Source organism: Poecilia mexicana, unplaced genomic scaffold (assembly GCF_051168715.1).
Source record: "Poecilia mexicana isolate PSO_F unplaced genomic scaffold, ASM5116871v1 scaffold_3, whole genome shotgun sequence".
Lineage (NCBI taxonomy): Eukaryota > Metazoa > Chordata > Actinopteri > Cyprinodontiformes > Poeciliidae > Poecilia > Poecilia mexicana.
This window is the reverse complement of record NW_028263372.1, coordinates 33,070,848-33,083,177: the sequence shown is the minus strand read 5'-3', so window position 1 is coordinate 33,083,177 and position 12,330 is coordinate 33,070,848. Positions and strand designations below refer to the sequence as shown.

The following is a 12,330-nucleotide window of genomic DNA, read 5'->3' as shown; positions in this document are numbered from 1 at the left end:
ATTGCTCATAACAGCAATTATTATTCCAAGAGAGTTGAGAAGTATGTAAAAAGTGTAATAAAAACAAATCAAAGGCAAAAGCATTTTAGCACCCAGTCAAAAGTCGTTGAAAAGCGACAACGTCACAGGAAATACGAAAGTTAAGCACTGGGATAACAGTGCCTTAATCAACTACGCACAATTAAATGTGGGAAACTTCACAAAAACTTGAAAATTCTACAGGGAAGTGTAAACTGTACGCATCAAAGTATGAAAGATCCGAAGGTTTTCTGCCATCAAGGGATGAAATATGCCGTTTTCAAGCATAAATAGACATTATAGAAGAAATAGCACAGAAAAGTGCTTCACCTGCAACATAACAGTGAAACTCTGAATCTGGAGTGTGTATGTGGAGAGTCAGGTTTCCGCTCTCTCACTTTCAGGTGACATCATTGCACGTCAGTAGGAGATGACACTCTAGAAGGGCAAAAGGTCAAAAAAAAGCCCCACAGAAGGCTCAGCTGCCCCACTGTGTGGCCCGATCTAAATGGTAATCACTATGTGAGTAAAAAGAAGGAAGACTTTATTCAGTTGTAGTTTGTTACGTTGTCAATTAGAAATGCATCATATTATCAGTTTACTATAAAAACCAAGTTGCTACATGAATGTTTGAGAGTTTATCCAGAGGCTGTTGAGGGAGTCCTTTCCATGCTCCTCTAAAAACACGAGTTTAAGGCAGAATTTAGTAGAAGGCCAATATTTTAAAAGGCCAAACACATTTTGAGTAATTAAGTAGATTTCAGTGAGCCGATTTGGAAACTATATCAAGCACAAGAAGACCGGAAGCTACATGCCTCGCACGAAAGCACTTGTATTATGAAGTGAAATAAACCGTGTCAAAAAAAATAAAAATAGAAAATACTGCATTACCCGAGTAGCTAATTTTTGAAGTTAAAGATATCAGAAGTTTGATGCATCATCTAAGCATAATGCAATATAGCAAAAGGTAATATTAGCCATTGTTTTTGGCATAGTTTAGTTGTTAATATCAGCTAAAACAAGTTAGCTTATCGATGCCAAATGTGTTTTTTAAGAAAAATAAAGTTTCCAAACTCTTGTAAACAATGGCAATCAGAGACAAAGAGAGAAGATAAAAATTCACATCATGTATCAATCACAAACGCAAATCTAGATGAGCAAACGGAGGAATTATGAAGATGATCAGTCTGTCATAATTAATCAAAAAACCATGTCCCCCTCTGCTTTCATCACCTTGGTGATTATTGCTGTCATATTTCTTGAAAGAAGAGTAGTTTATTGTATTTTTGGACATTACCACATAATCAAGTAGATCTATAGATTAAATGTTTGGCAGCCTGGTACATTTCCTCTTTTCTTATGCGATAGGCCTTTGGGTGTAGTCCATCGATAAAATTTCACATTTTATTTAAAAATCATCCTGTACTTTTTTTAATGCCGACTTTTTCAAATCTCGCCATGGTGACTCTACTGGTTTTCTCTAAAATGGTCATCATTTTCTGTGAGTTCTTTGCAAACGACATCACTTATTGTGATAAGGAGACAATCTACTAAAACGTTTGTAGATTGGAAGCAATATTTGTTTGAATGAAAAAAAAAATACTGATTTTAGCAAAACAATAAAGAAGATGCGATGTCAACTACAGGCTTTAGAAATGTGTACATTTTTGCGGCAACATAATGAATGCATTACGTTTAATTGATACGTTGTTGTACGTAGGAATGCTGAACTACACATGGGTCCAATTATAGCCAAAAGTTTCCAGTTATCCTCCCCAACGTTGTCATCAGCATTGCCAAACATGTGAGAGGCACTGTAACCTTTGGACGTCAGAGTCACATTCAGGAATCCGTTCTGTGGGCACGAGATTATGTTTCGGCGATGTGAACTCCACTCCACAGTGCAGCAGCAGCATACCTCCTACTGGTTTCAACAGCCAGGGGGACATCAGATCTTCAGCAGGTGCTTCCCTGCAGTTGTAGAACCCCAGTGAGGTGTGGGAGGAAAACGTGACACTGATCTAACACACTTCTTTCAGTTGTTGTATCAAAGAGTCAAATGCACCAAAAAGATTTATTAGAGTGTAGCTTAACAATGGATTCACACTAAATTGTAGCTTGTCTTTTATTTTATTTTTTTCTAAAACATTCAAACCCAACAGATTCGTTTCTATAGTTTGCGTGAACACAAGGACAATTCATTTCATGCTACTGCGCACACAGACGGTTATTTAATTTACTGCTTGAGGCTCACAAGTGTGCTGGTAAGCAAGTGCAGAAATCCAAGAGTGTGTGGGGTCTCTTTCAAATCATATCACATTCTAATCTTATCTGGAGCTGGAGATGGAAGCTGTGAGTGTGTGTTCCTAACCCTGGCCTGTGGCTGTGCAGGCTGTTTGTGCATGCTGGTATGTTGAAAGCCTTCATTCAGTCACCTTTTGGAGGTAATCTGGGAGACAGCTGCAAGCCCCCATGTGAAACCCTCCCACTGATTAACAGAGAAGGTGGCCAGGCTGGTTTGAGGAGGCTATCTAGACTGATGTAAAAGAAAGAGAAAAAGGAGATAAACCTCTGAATACAAAACAAAAACCACTAAAGAAGGTAGGAACAGCAACGTGACAAATATATTCAGAAATTTGGCATTGATTTTCCCAGAGTCAGCATGACTGGGTTAAAATTAACAAAAAATGGAAAGTGATTTAAAAAGTTTTTTTTGTAAGGCAGAACCCATTTTATGTTATTAGGAGAGAATTAAATGATTTTTTTCAAATTATGAACTGGATTTATGTTTGGATCTTAACCAGGCCAGTCTAACACATACTTGTTATACTGGCCTGTGTAATGTTAAAACATAAATATGCTTCGTGATGTGAACCACTAAAAGTTCAGACATGAATTAGCTGGCAAGTCCTGAAAAATGTGCTTGGTTTTGTACGGGTTAAATTCATCTGAGCAAAAGCATCTGCAACAAATTTATTCCATGATTCTATGATAATTAATCTGCAAAAACAGAAGTTAACATTGTCAAGATGTCTCCCTGCTAAACCTAAAGCTGCTATGAGACAAGTGCTCTCTTTTCTTGTATTGTTTTATCCCACATTTTAAAAGCAATCTGACCATTATCACAAGTTAATAAGGCGTTTTAAATCTCTGACTGCACCATTTGAACCTGTGACAGCATACTAAAACTAAAACCATGACCTAAACAATTAGCAGATTCAAGTAGTTCCTTAGTCAAAGTCATCAACTATGTTTAAAACCAGTGTGGTGGAATCCTGAGCAAAGGCCAGTTGGGTAAATGTTATATAAATAGACTACTGACTTCAAACTTGGGATAGAGCTCTTTCCCGCATCAATAGTTTTCATTTGCCACGTCAGTCTGCTTGCTTCATTTCTCCCTCTTTTCCTCCCCCTGTGCTCATACTCGCCATAAGAATGTATCACAACTTCTAACACCGGCAGGCTGAAGTAGGACGGCCTTCTTTTCCTCGCCAGTTGCCATGGTGAATTGTGTGTAGCATCAAGGCTCCATTGAGGATTCTATGAGTCACAACACTCCCGATTCAGAAGACAAAATAAAAAAAACTAAAAAAAAAAACTCAGTTGACTCATATCAGCTGTTCTGAACCCAAGCACAGCCCTTACCACATCTTAAGGTTTATCAAATGAGAGTTAGCCTCACACATTGTTAAATATTTTCATTGGGACAGGCTCTAAAATTGGTCTGACTCATTCTTTTGATGCCTTTTTTGGCAAGTTCACAACTGTTTAATGCTTAGCAGCAGTTGTGAGCTACTTAAATCCAGATTATCATTTACTTAGAGAAAGGAGAGGACATCTTTATGCATGCGCCATATTAATTCAGCGTTGGTGGGCTTAGGACGACTCTTCTGTAGACAAACAAAAAGAGAGTAACAGCTCTGACATCAATTAGCAGAAAAAAGCCTCATCCCCTGCCTTCAACGAGGCTCCGCTAATAGTCTGTTTGCAAGCTGCCATCCGATCGAGTGAAAACCATATATGCACACACAAACCCATTTTGTCCATAACCTCCTCAGAGTGTACTGAATTAAGCTTTATCCAATTAATGAAGAAACATGTCTTTCTCTGGCTGCAGCTATTTGAATCTTGAACTTTCAGCAAATCTGCTTCTGTCAACACTCGACAATCTGGGATGAGAACAAAGGCGTTAACGGAAAACAGTGCAAGCAGATTTAGCAAATGTTGCTTCTCTGTTGCTTTTAATGGGAAGAGCAAGTCTCACCGCATACGCCATGAATGGACCAAAACCACTAAACATTTTAAGCAGCTTTAATCTACTCGTGCCTATTTGCAAAAGCACATTAGAAGTGGTGAGGTTTTTGTTTTTTTTAATGTCAGAAAAATGACGTTTGTAAGATTTAGCAGACAGCAATTTATCACTCAAGAACAGAGTCAGTAGTGCTGAGAGCGCATTTCCAAAACGAGAGTTTATTTATATCTTTCTGTAACCAGTAAATGTGCTGAAGTGAATTAGCGTAGAAAAAAAACAGGGAAGAATTATTTACCAAAGATTTGAGGTATGGGCTGTCCACTTAGGAGCATTATTTTAGACTCGTAAATGAAAAAAAGCTGATGTGCTGGGCTAGAGAGAGAAAATTCATATTCCACCTCACTGCTTATGAAAGGTAACACGAAGGACTGCCAAAGCAAAACAGGATGGAGAGCACAGAGCTTGGCAACCCCAGACAATCTGGCAACTTTTTTTGGAATATTACAGTTTTAAGTTGCTCTACTGTGATTATGGGGAAAGAAAGGCAGTTCAGATAAAATGTTATTCATTGTTCCAAAACAATAGGCACATAACACGCTCTACGTCGAACTAGGCCTGTCACGATAAACGATAAATCAATTAATCGCACGATAAATTAAACCTATCGACCTCATTTTAATTATCGGGTTTATCGTCTCTTCCTGCCTTTTTTTCTTTATCTTGATGACACTGAATTAAAAAAAGGCTCAACTCCGATGTTCTCCACTGACCTTCCCTTCCAATTTCCTTAGTGTAAGGTCCAGCGCACACGACACGAGTTGTCGGCCCATTTTCAAAACCTGAGAGACACATTAGCCAACAGAAATCCTAGGCATAACGGTTCGATCGGGTTCGATCGTGCCGTGTGGTGTCCAGCCACACAGCCATTATTTTGGACTTGTAGCCCAAAATAATGGCTACAAGTCCAGTTAACTAATTTTAATATCAGGCATTAATCAATGCTTTACTAGAATCTACCTGCAATGCATGTGGCTAGAGTCAGCGTAAAGTCCTGACTGAATGAAAATGATTATAACCTATTTATGTCACGTTAACAAAGAACAGCCGAAAACTTACCGGGTTTATCAACAAACCCCTGATTTAGATCGGAGCCAAGTCAGGGGTTTAGCTCCTGATTTAGCTATCTAAATCTAAATCACACTGCAGGATGATCGGTTACGAAATCACCAGCGATAATCTTAGATCGCCCAACGATCTAAGATTATCTTAAGGGGAAAACAGGGGTAAAAAATCGTGTAGTATGATCTTCTGCATTAGGTAGTGGGATGTGCCCATCTTCTCTATTTAAATCTAGTGATTACTGAAGGGCATACGGACTTCATAATCTGCACTCTTTTGGTTGAATGCAGTATTTATTTCCACTTTGGCTTTATGTTGTTTACTTTTTATTCAAGTACGTTTTTTGTTAATGGAGACTGAGAATCCATTTTATTTTTATTTTTGGTTGTTTTGTTTTAGTTTATCAGTTCCAGTGTTGTGTTCGTTTGAAAATAAAGTGTATCTGTCTATGGTAGGAAACAGCATGCATTATTAGTCATTTCCATTAAATCAGTGTCAAAAGGTCTTGAAACTATCGTTTATTGCAATAATTTTTTAGACAATTAATCATTCAGAAAAATTTGTTATCGTGACAGGCCTACGTCGAACTTGAATTAAGAAAAAAAAAAAACAAGGTAAAGTGTGATCCTAACCGTCTATTGCATTACATCAGTTCCTTGATAACAACTCAGGTTGTGGTCAGGTTAGAAAACACTACAGGAGTTATACAGACGTGACCCTGTTTGCTAAAAACACAGAGTATCAGCAAATACCAAAAACAGAGAAGTCTTATGAAGTCCTCGCTTCTTAATTATTAACATGCTTGTCAAGATAAGCTTGTTAGTTAAAGTTATCAACAGATGATCCAAAGCCACTGGTATAGCTGCAAGAGTAAGTTTAATTAATAAACTTATTTTCAAACAAAAACTGACTTCAATTAGCTAAAAAAAAAGGAAACAAAAAACCATGATACCCTCTCTGACATTCCTATTTATATCTCTATAGTGAACTCTGACCCGCTTCCCTGCCACAATTAAGGAACAGCATGATGCTGCCAGCACCATGTTTCATCTGTTGGGATATCAGTGTTATTAGTTTGCTCACGACATGTCCAAAGCTTCTGCTGTTGCACTCCACTACCAATAAAGCTAATATGTCTAACAGCACTGAGACCTCTTGCTCTGAATGTTTGTTTTAAAGTAGGTTATCTGAGAATATTCATATTCACGTTTCATTTGATTATGAAAACAAACTGTCCCCCTTCTGAATGATGCTTAAAAAAAAAGAGAACAAGTTTTGTCTCTATGAACATAATCACACTGAATGCACATTTTAAGTCAGAGCTACATAATAAAATTAGATTGCACTGCTACAAAAAAAAGTCAGATGGACATTAATTTACAAAAACTAATTGTAGACAAAAAAAAGTTGGGTGTGCTGCAAATTGCCCTCATCTCTCAGTTCAAACTATAGCCATTCAAACACTTCTGTCATAAAAACATTATCTTTGTCCTCAAATATGATCCTGTGATGTCTTTATTTCAAGCTGAGACAACAAAGAGAATAAGTGGCTTATTTTTGTATGACTAAAACCACACTGGGGACGGAAAGAGGCCCTTTATCTCAACAATCCCCTGGTCGTTCCCCACAAACGTCCTCTTCCAGATATGCCCCCGTTTTATGGAATGTCCCAGGTGAAGCTTTCCTCTTTAGTCACAAAGTGAGGAGAGGCTCTAATGAACAATTAAGTTACTATGGATCTCTACCTGAGTGTGTCCTTCAAAATACCTTTGTGTCCCTGCTCCCCCCTCCACTGGTGTGCTCAGACAGCGAGTCTCCAGGCCTGCTTATCTTTCTGTCCTCCACAGCAGGCCCCCGCTGAGACGGAGAACCAGAGTTTATTACAGTTTCCAATAATCTGCAACCCCCAAGGAGCTCAGAATGACAGTACTTGGTGTGGAAAAAGGACAGGACTCTATTTCACTACCAATTCTCTGATGGGCCACCAATATGATGCATGACCACGAGTAGTAAACTACAAGAATTATGGCAAATCTTTGTTTTTTTTATTATTATTATTCAACTGAAGCTAAATTTTAAAAGAAAGACTCTAAAGTGAATTGTGTTGTTGGGTTTACAAGTTCAAAGACATTCATGCACAACATTGACCGTCACGCGCACTTCTGACCACCACCTCTGGGAGCATCAGCGACCTACCACATAACCGTAGCCAGAACAACCAATGAACTGAATTTCAGGTTATCCAGGGAAAAACTAATCGTGTGACTCCCCAGAGGAGTCACTTTCATTTGTTGTCCCTGGAGAGACTTTTAAAAATACACAGTAACTTACTTTTGACAAGGATTAAGGATCTTAACATTTTAAATTTCCTTTCCAATATAATTATCTTGGAAGGCACAAGAACTAATGATAAATGTGTATTTTCATCTTGTTTGTAACTAGCCTGAGGAGGATGATAAAATTAAACTTTGGCAAGCATTTCTACTGGTGGCTCATATCTGTTGTTACAATGAGAACAATTGTTCTCCAAAGTACAAGCTGACGGTGGTTAACTTTGTTTGTCTGTTTGCTGTGTGCACTGAAAGCTGACATCTGTGACAGATATTAGAGCAGTGAGCATAATTGAAATACGCCCTGGGGTTGCAGATTCATGTTCTGAAACCAGAAACAATCCAGAAGAAGAAAGCACGCCCAGGGGTCTCTTACAGAGAAAGCCCGACTTGCAGAGTGAGGGCCAGGTGATTTAGAGCAACACGAGGAGGGTAGAGGTCTGAAGTCTGACATTTATCCATCAGAGAATGTTAGAGGGAGAGCGGGGGTGGAAATAAAGTAATCATAGTTACCTCCACTGCTACCTTGGAGGTGCAATTCCATCCTTTCTGAAGAGACACACAAAGCGCAGCGGGGGTATCGGGTGGCCTGTTCCCCCACCCTCTGGCGTAAGCAACAGCCTGGCCAATGCCAACCTAACCATCTAGACTAGAAGAGAGTACAGAACATTTATACCCTCCCAACACAGGAGCTTAAGTCTTACACATCCCAATAAATCTGGGCTTTTTCCACCTCTTAAGCCCCTTAAAAGTCCTTAACATAGGCTATGAAGCCAGAATGAAAGGTGAACGCGCACATGTGCCAAAACAATCAGATTCAAGAAAAAGAAAAAACGTGTTTTATAGAAACTAGCCATAGCTACAACCTCCAGGTCAACATTTCCCCGTTGAGAGAGAAATACTGTGCCCTATAGAGATGGATCTGCACCAAAAACAATACAAAGAGTGTAACAAATCTCTCTGTGGACTGGGTTAGTCATAAATGTCAACCTTGCAACACTATTAATATCAACACAATTACTCTGAGGACACTTAATTAAATGTGGCTTGGAGCATTTCTGCAAGACAAAGTCATAAATTTACATTCTGAAGCTTGCTGGGTATGCACAACCATGCCTGGATGTTCAGGAAAAAAAAAAAAAAAAAAAACACTGGTGTGAGGCTGTGTTAGACTGTCTGCCGTCAGGGGACTAATCAATCCAACGAGAGGGTATAGCAAGCAGGAAAGGGCACAGCAGGTGGAAGCAACCTGAACCAAAGATCAAACTTTCAGTCTGCTCTCTCAAAGCCACTTAGCTTGAAACTTAATTCCACAATGACAAGATGCTGCATCTTGTTCACTCCAACAGTCAATCTAGTGTAGTTATGCAAAAACTACAAATCATTTTTTTTCCTCATTCAATTTACATCATCAAGTTTCTTAGAGTGAGTTGGTACCTTGTTCTTCCGTTTTTGACCTTATCAAAAGGTTTTTGATCGGTTCCTTGCCGTTTACCAGCAATTACGACAAATCTTTTACAGAAAAAGCTGCAAAAAGACATCAAAGAACATGTTATGCAAAGATAGTCGTATTTCACTTATGTCTCTGTTTAGGACACTTAGATCAGGAAGAGAGAAAGGAGATGTTTTGTATTTAAAATAACATTTCTGTTTTTCTTTATTGTGTTACATCTTATTCTTCAGTTCAAGCATTATTGTGTAAATTGTACCTTTTACACCTTTTGCAAGATATCAAAACTCATTTCTGACATGCTTTCTTGAAAATGCAAAGCATGGAATGTCTTCTTTGGGACATAAACACCTGCAACTCCAATCAATAGCCGATCAGTGAATGAAAAGGGGCCCCTGTGGGAATCACAGCAGAGGGTGAGGAGAAGCACCGTCCCACAGCACACCATTAAACTGTGTAACACACTTGCCAACATGCCATTAGTCCAACTCAGCCTATTACTGCAAGGCCAGTGGACTTGGCTGAGAAGGCATTTTGACCTCACACACATATTAGTCATGAACACCACACAAACACACACACACAAACAAACACGGTTAAATAAATTATAGCTATGTCCAGTCAAATGGAACCAGCAGCTGACTTTAATGTTGCCATTTAGAAAAGGCAACTCCAAAATTATGGTATTACTCTTGTTTTTCATCCTTTAAGCCAAACAACATTTTTCCTTTTTATCTAGTTAAATACTTAGAAAGTACCTCATGCTGTGGAAAACAGATGATCAACGTGAATAACTTTGCCAGAAACATGGCAAACTTCAAGATCATAATTTTAAAATTAAAGGTGAACACCATCTATCTGCGGTCATCACATAAACAGAGACATTCACTGGAGCTATACAATTTATCCTCCACTTAAAATGCCAGCGGTGACCTATCGCAATCAGAGACAACAGACAAAGACGTGTTTGATACATGACACACGCCCGGCAGACTTAATTGCTTTATGACAGAACAAGACTATAATCAAACCAGCACGGCTCCCAGCCCCAGATAACGAGGGGTTGGTGTGTTGGTGTGTGTGGGTGTGTGTGTGTTTGGGGAGCGGGACATTAATAACTACATTTGAAAAAAGATGAAAAGCCCAATTATTAACAGGATGTGGCTCCTCCATTGTACCTTTTGTTTCCAGTTGAGATATTGACTCCTATCTGGGTGACATTTTGAAGACGGTTTTCAGGTGACATTTAGGAGATGTCACATTTGCTCCAACCTCCTTTCGAGATCTCTAACCAGATAATTACAGGTGTAATTTTGGTTTGGCTGTCAGGTAAATCTTCATGATGTGTCAGAGAGCGCAGCACCGGGCATCCATGTGTATAATAATGCTAAGCCCTGTCTCTCTGTGTGTGTGTGTGTGTGTGTGTGTGTGTTTGGGAAAAGCAGTGAGTCCTCGCATTCCAGCGGCTGTTCTAACATGTTGTAAACACAAGGTGTTGGAGAAACATTGGACAAGCGGTGGTGGAAAACCCTCATACTTTCTGACAAGTGCTGCTAAAGGGGATCGGGGTTGGGGCACAAGATCTAAGCTATCAGAGATAAACACATCTCTCCACCATGAAAGCACAAAAGGTTTATGAGAGATTAATCCCATGAGTCCCCCCTTTTCCCTGGGAGAGGGTACTCAAAGAAGTGCTCAGAACTTTCTAGCTCATAGAAAACACACAAAAACAATGTGGAAAATCTTGGACTTCCTGTATCTGACGCCTCATTTCCAGCATCTATGAAAGTAAGTCAAGCAAAGGCATTCTGCCCGATTTAGGAAGGGGTAATTTATTCCTACATCAGCTTGTGCTGGTAAAAATCAGCCTCAAGGCAAAGATCTGACAGCACACTGGCATACGCACACACCTCCCATGCTGGAGTAGACTGGATGCAAATTCCACACACCAGAAACTCGTTTTATCAAAATATAATTCGCTCAAATGCAGGAAATTCTGCGCAAAACTTGGGATGTACTGTTGTAGTTTAGCATTGGGCTACAGCGCTGGCACAATCAAATGCAAAAAGGTTACAATAAATCAAAGTGTTGAAGCTAACAAAAAAAAATAATGCACTTTGCAAGTCATATTAACATTCATACACAAAACTGAAAGTCTATAATCTGTTCAGCGCATTTTTGGCTATGAAAATACCTTGTAAAGGGGAAATCAAACACATTTCACCAACCCAGTGTCCCCAGTACGGGAAGAAGTTAAGTGTTGTTGGATCTAATTATCTGAAAGTGCCACAAACAGTCCAATTCACAGTTTTAAAAATGTTCATTTCTGTCCACCTCTTCCAAAACACGCTCACATGCAGTTTGAAGCCCGCGTCGCTGCGTCGCCTCTCGGACTCTCTTACCTGGACTCTGGCTGAGGAACAAAGTTGCCAGGACGCCCCACAGCACCGCGGCCAGCTGCATCTTCAACCCCACTTTTCTCTCGCTCTTCTCCGGGCTTCTCGACCCCCTGCTTCCCCCTCTTCTCTCTTTATTCTGTCCCCCCTCAACACAAACAAATACCGACGGGCTTCTCTCACAAGAAGACGCTCCCCCGGCTCTCACCCTAACCTCTTGGCATGACTGACTTTTTCTCCCCGTCTGTCTCCTCGACCTCCTCCGCCTCCTCCTCTCTAGTGATAAAGCAACAAAACCGGAATTAAAAAGTTAACTCTGAGAGGAGCGGCGCGGCCACCGTCTCCAGCATGTTGTGCAGTCGTTCCCGACGGTGTGGATACCAATAGGAGCCGAGGGCTGTACCACCATGGAGCCGGGAGGGTAGTTGAACTAGCTAATGAAGTAAATGAGAGCTAACATTGCAATACATCAACAACAGTAGGAAGTGGTTAACTTTAGAAAGCTGTGAAATAGGGGAATATATATGAAAGTGGTTTAGTGTCCTGTTTTTCTAAGTCATGTCTCATTTCATGCCTGCCTCTGTTCCCCTGTCCCTTACAAAATGGGCTCGTCCAAAATCTCTGCTCCTGTGTCATTTGTTAAATTACGTCTTTTAAAACGCTGGTGGTTCGCAGAAAGCACAGCAGAGCATCAGAGGCATAAATAAACAGTTTGCCCCTGTCTGCCCTGCTAACTTCTTCTCTGACTTTCTTTTTCTCTTTTTG

The 12,330-nt window shown here is 39.9% G+C and overlaps 1 protein-coding gene across 2 annotated transcripts in view; it reads right to left on the bottom strand.

Moving 5' to 3' along the window:
• Nucleotides 1–12,127, bottom strand: part of lrp4 (low density lipoprotein receptor-related protein 4) — a 109,313-nt gene extending 97,186 nt beyond the window's left edge. For both annotated transcript variants that reach the window (XM_088004455.1, XM_088004456.1), the window contains exon 1: nucleotides 11,572–12,127. In XM_088004455.1, the coding sequence (XP_087860581.1) occupies nucleotides 11,572–11,632 (61 nt within the window). In that variant the 5' untranslated portion in view covers nucleotides 11,633–12,127. The remainder of the gene's footprint in view (nucleotides 1–11,571) is intronic.
• Between the last annotated feature and the right edge of the window lie 203 nt (nucleotides 12,128–12,330).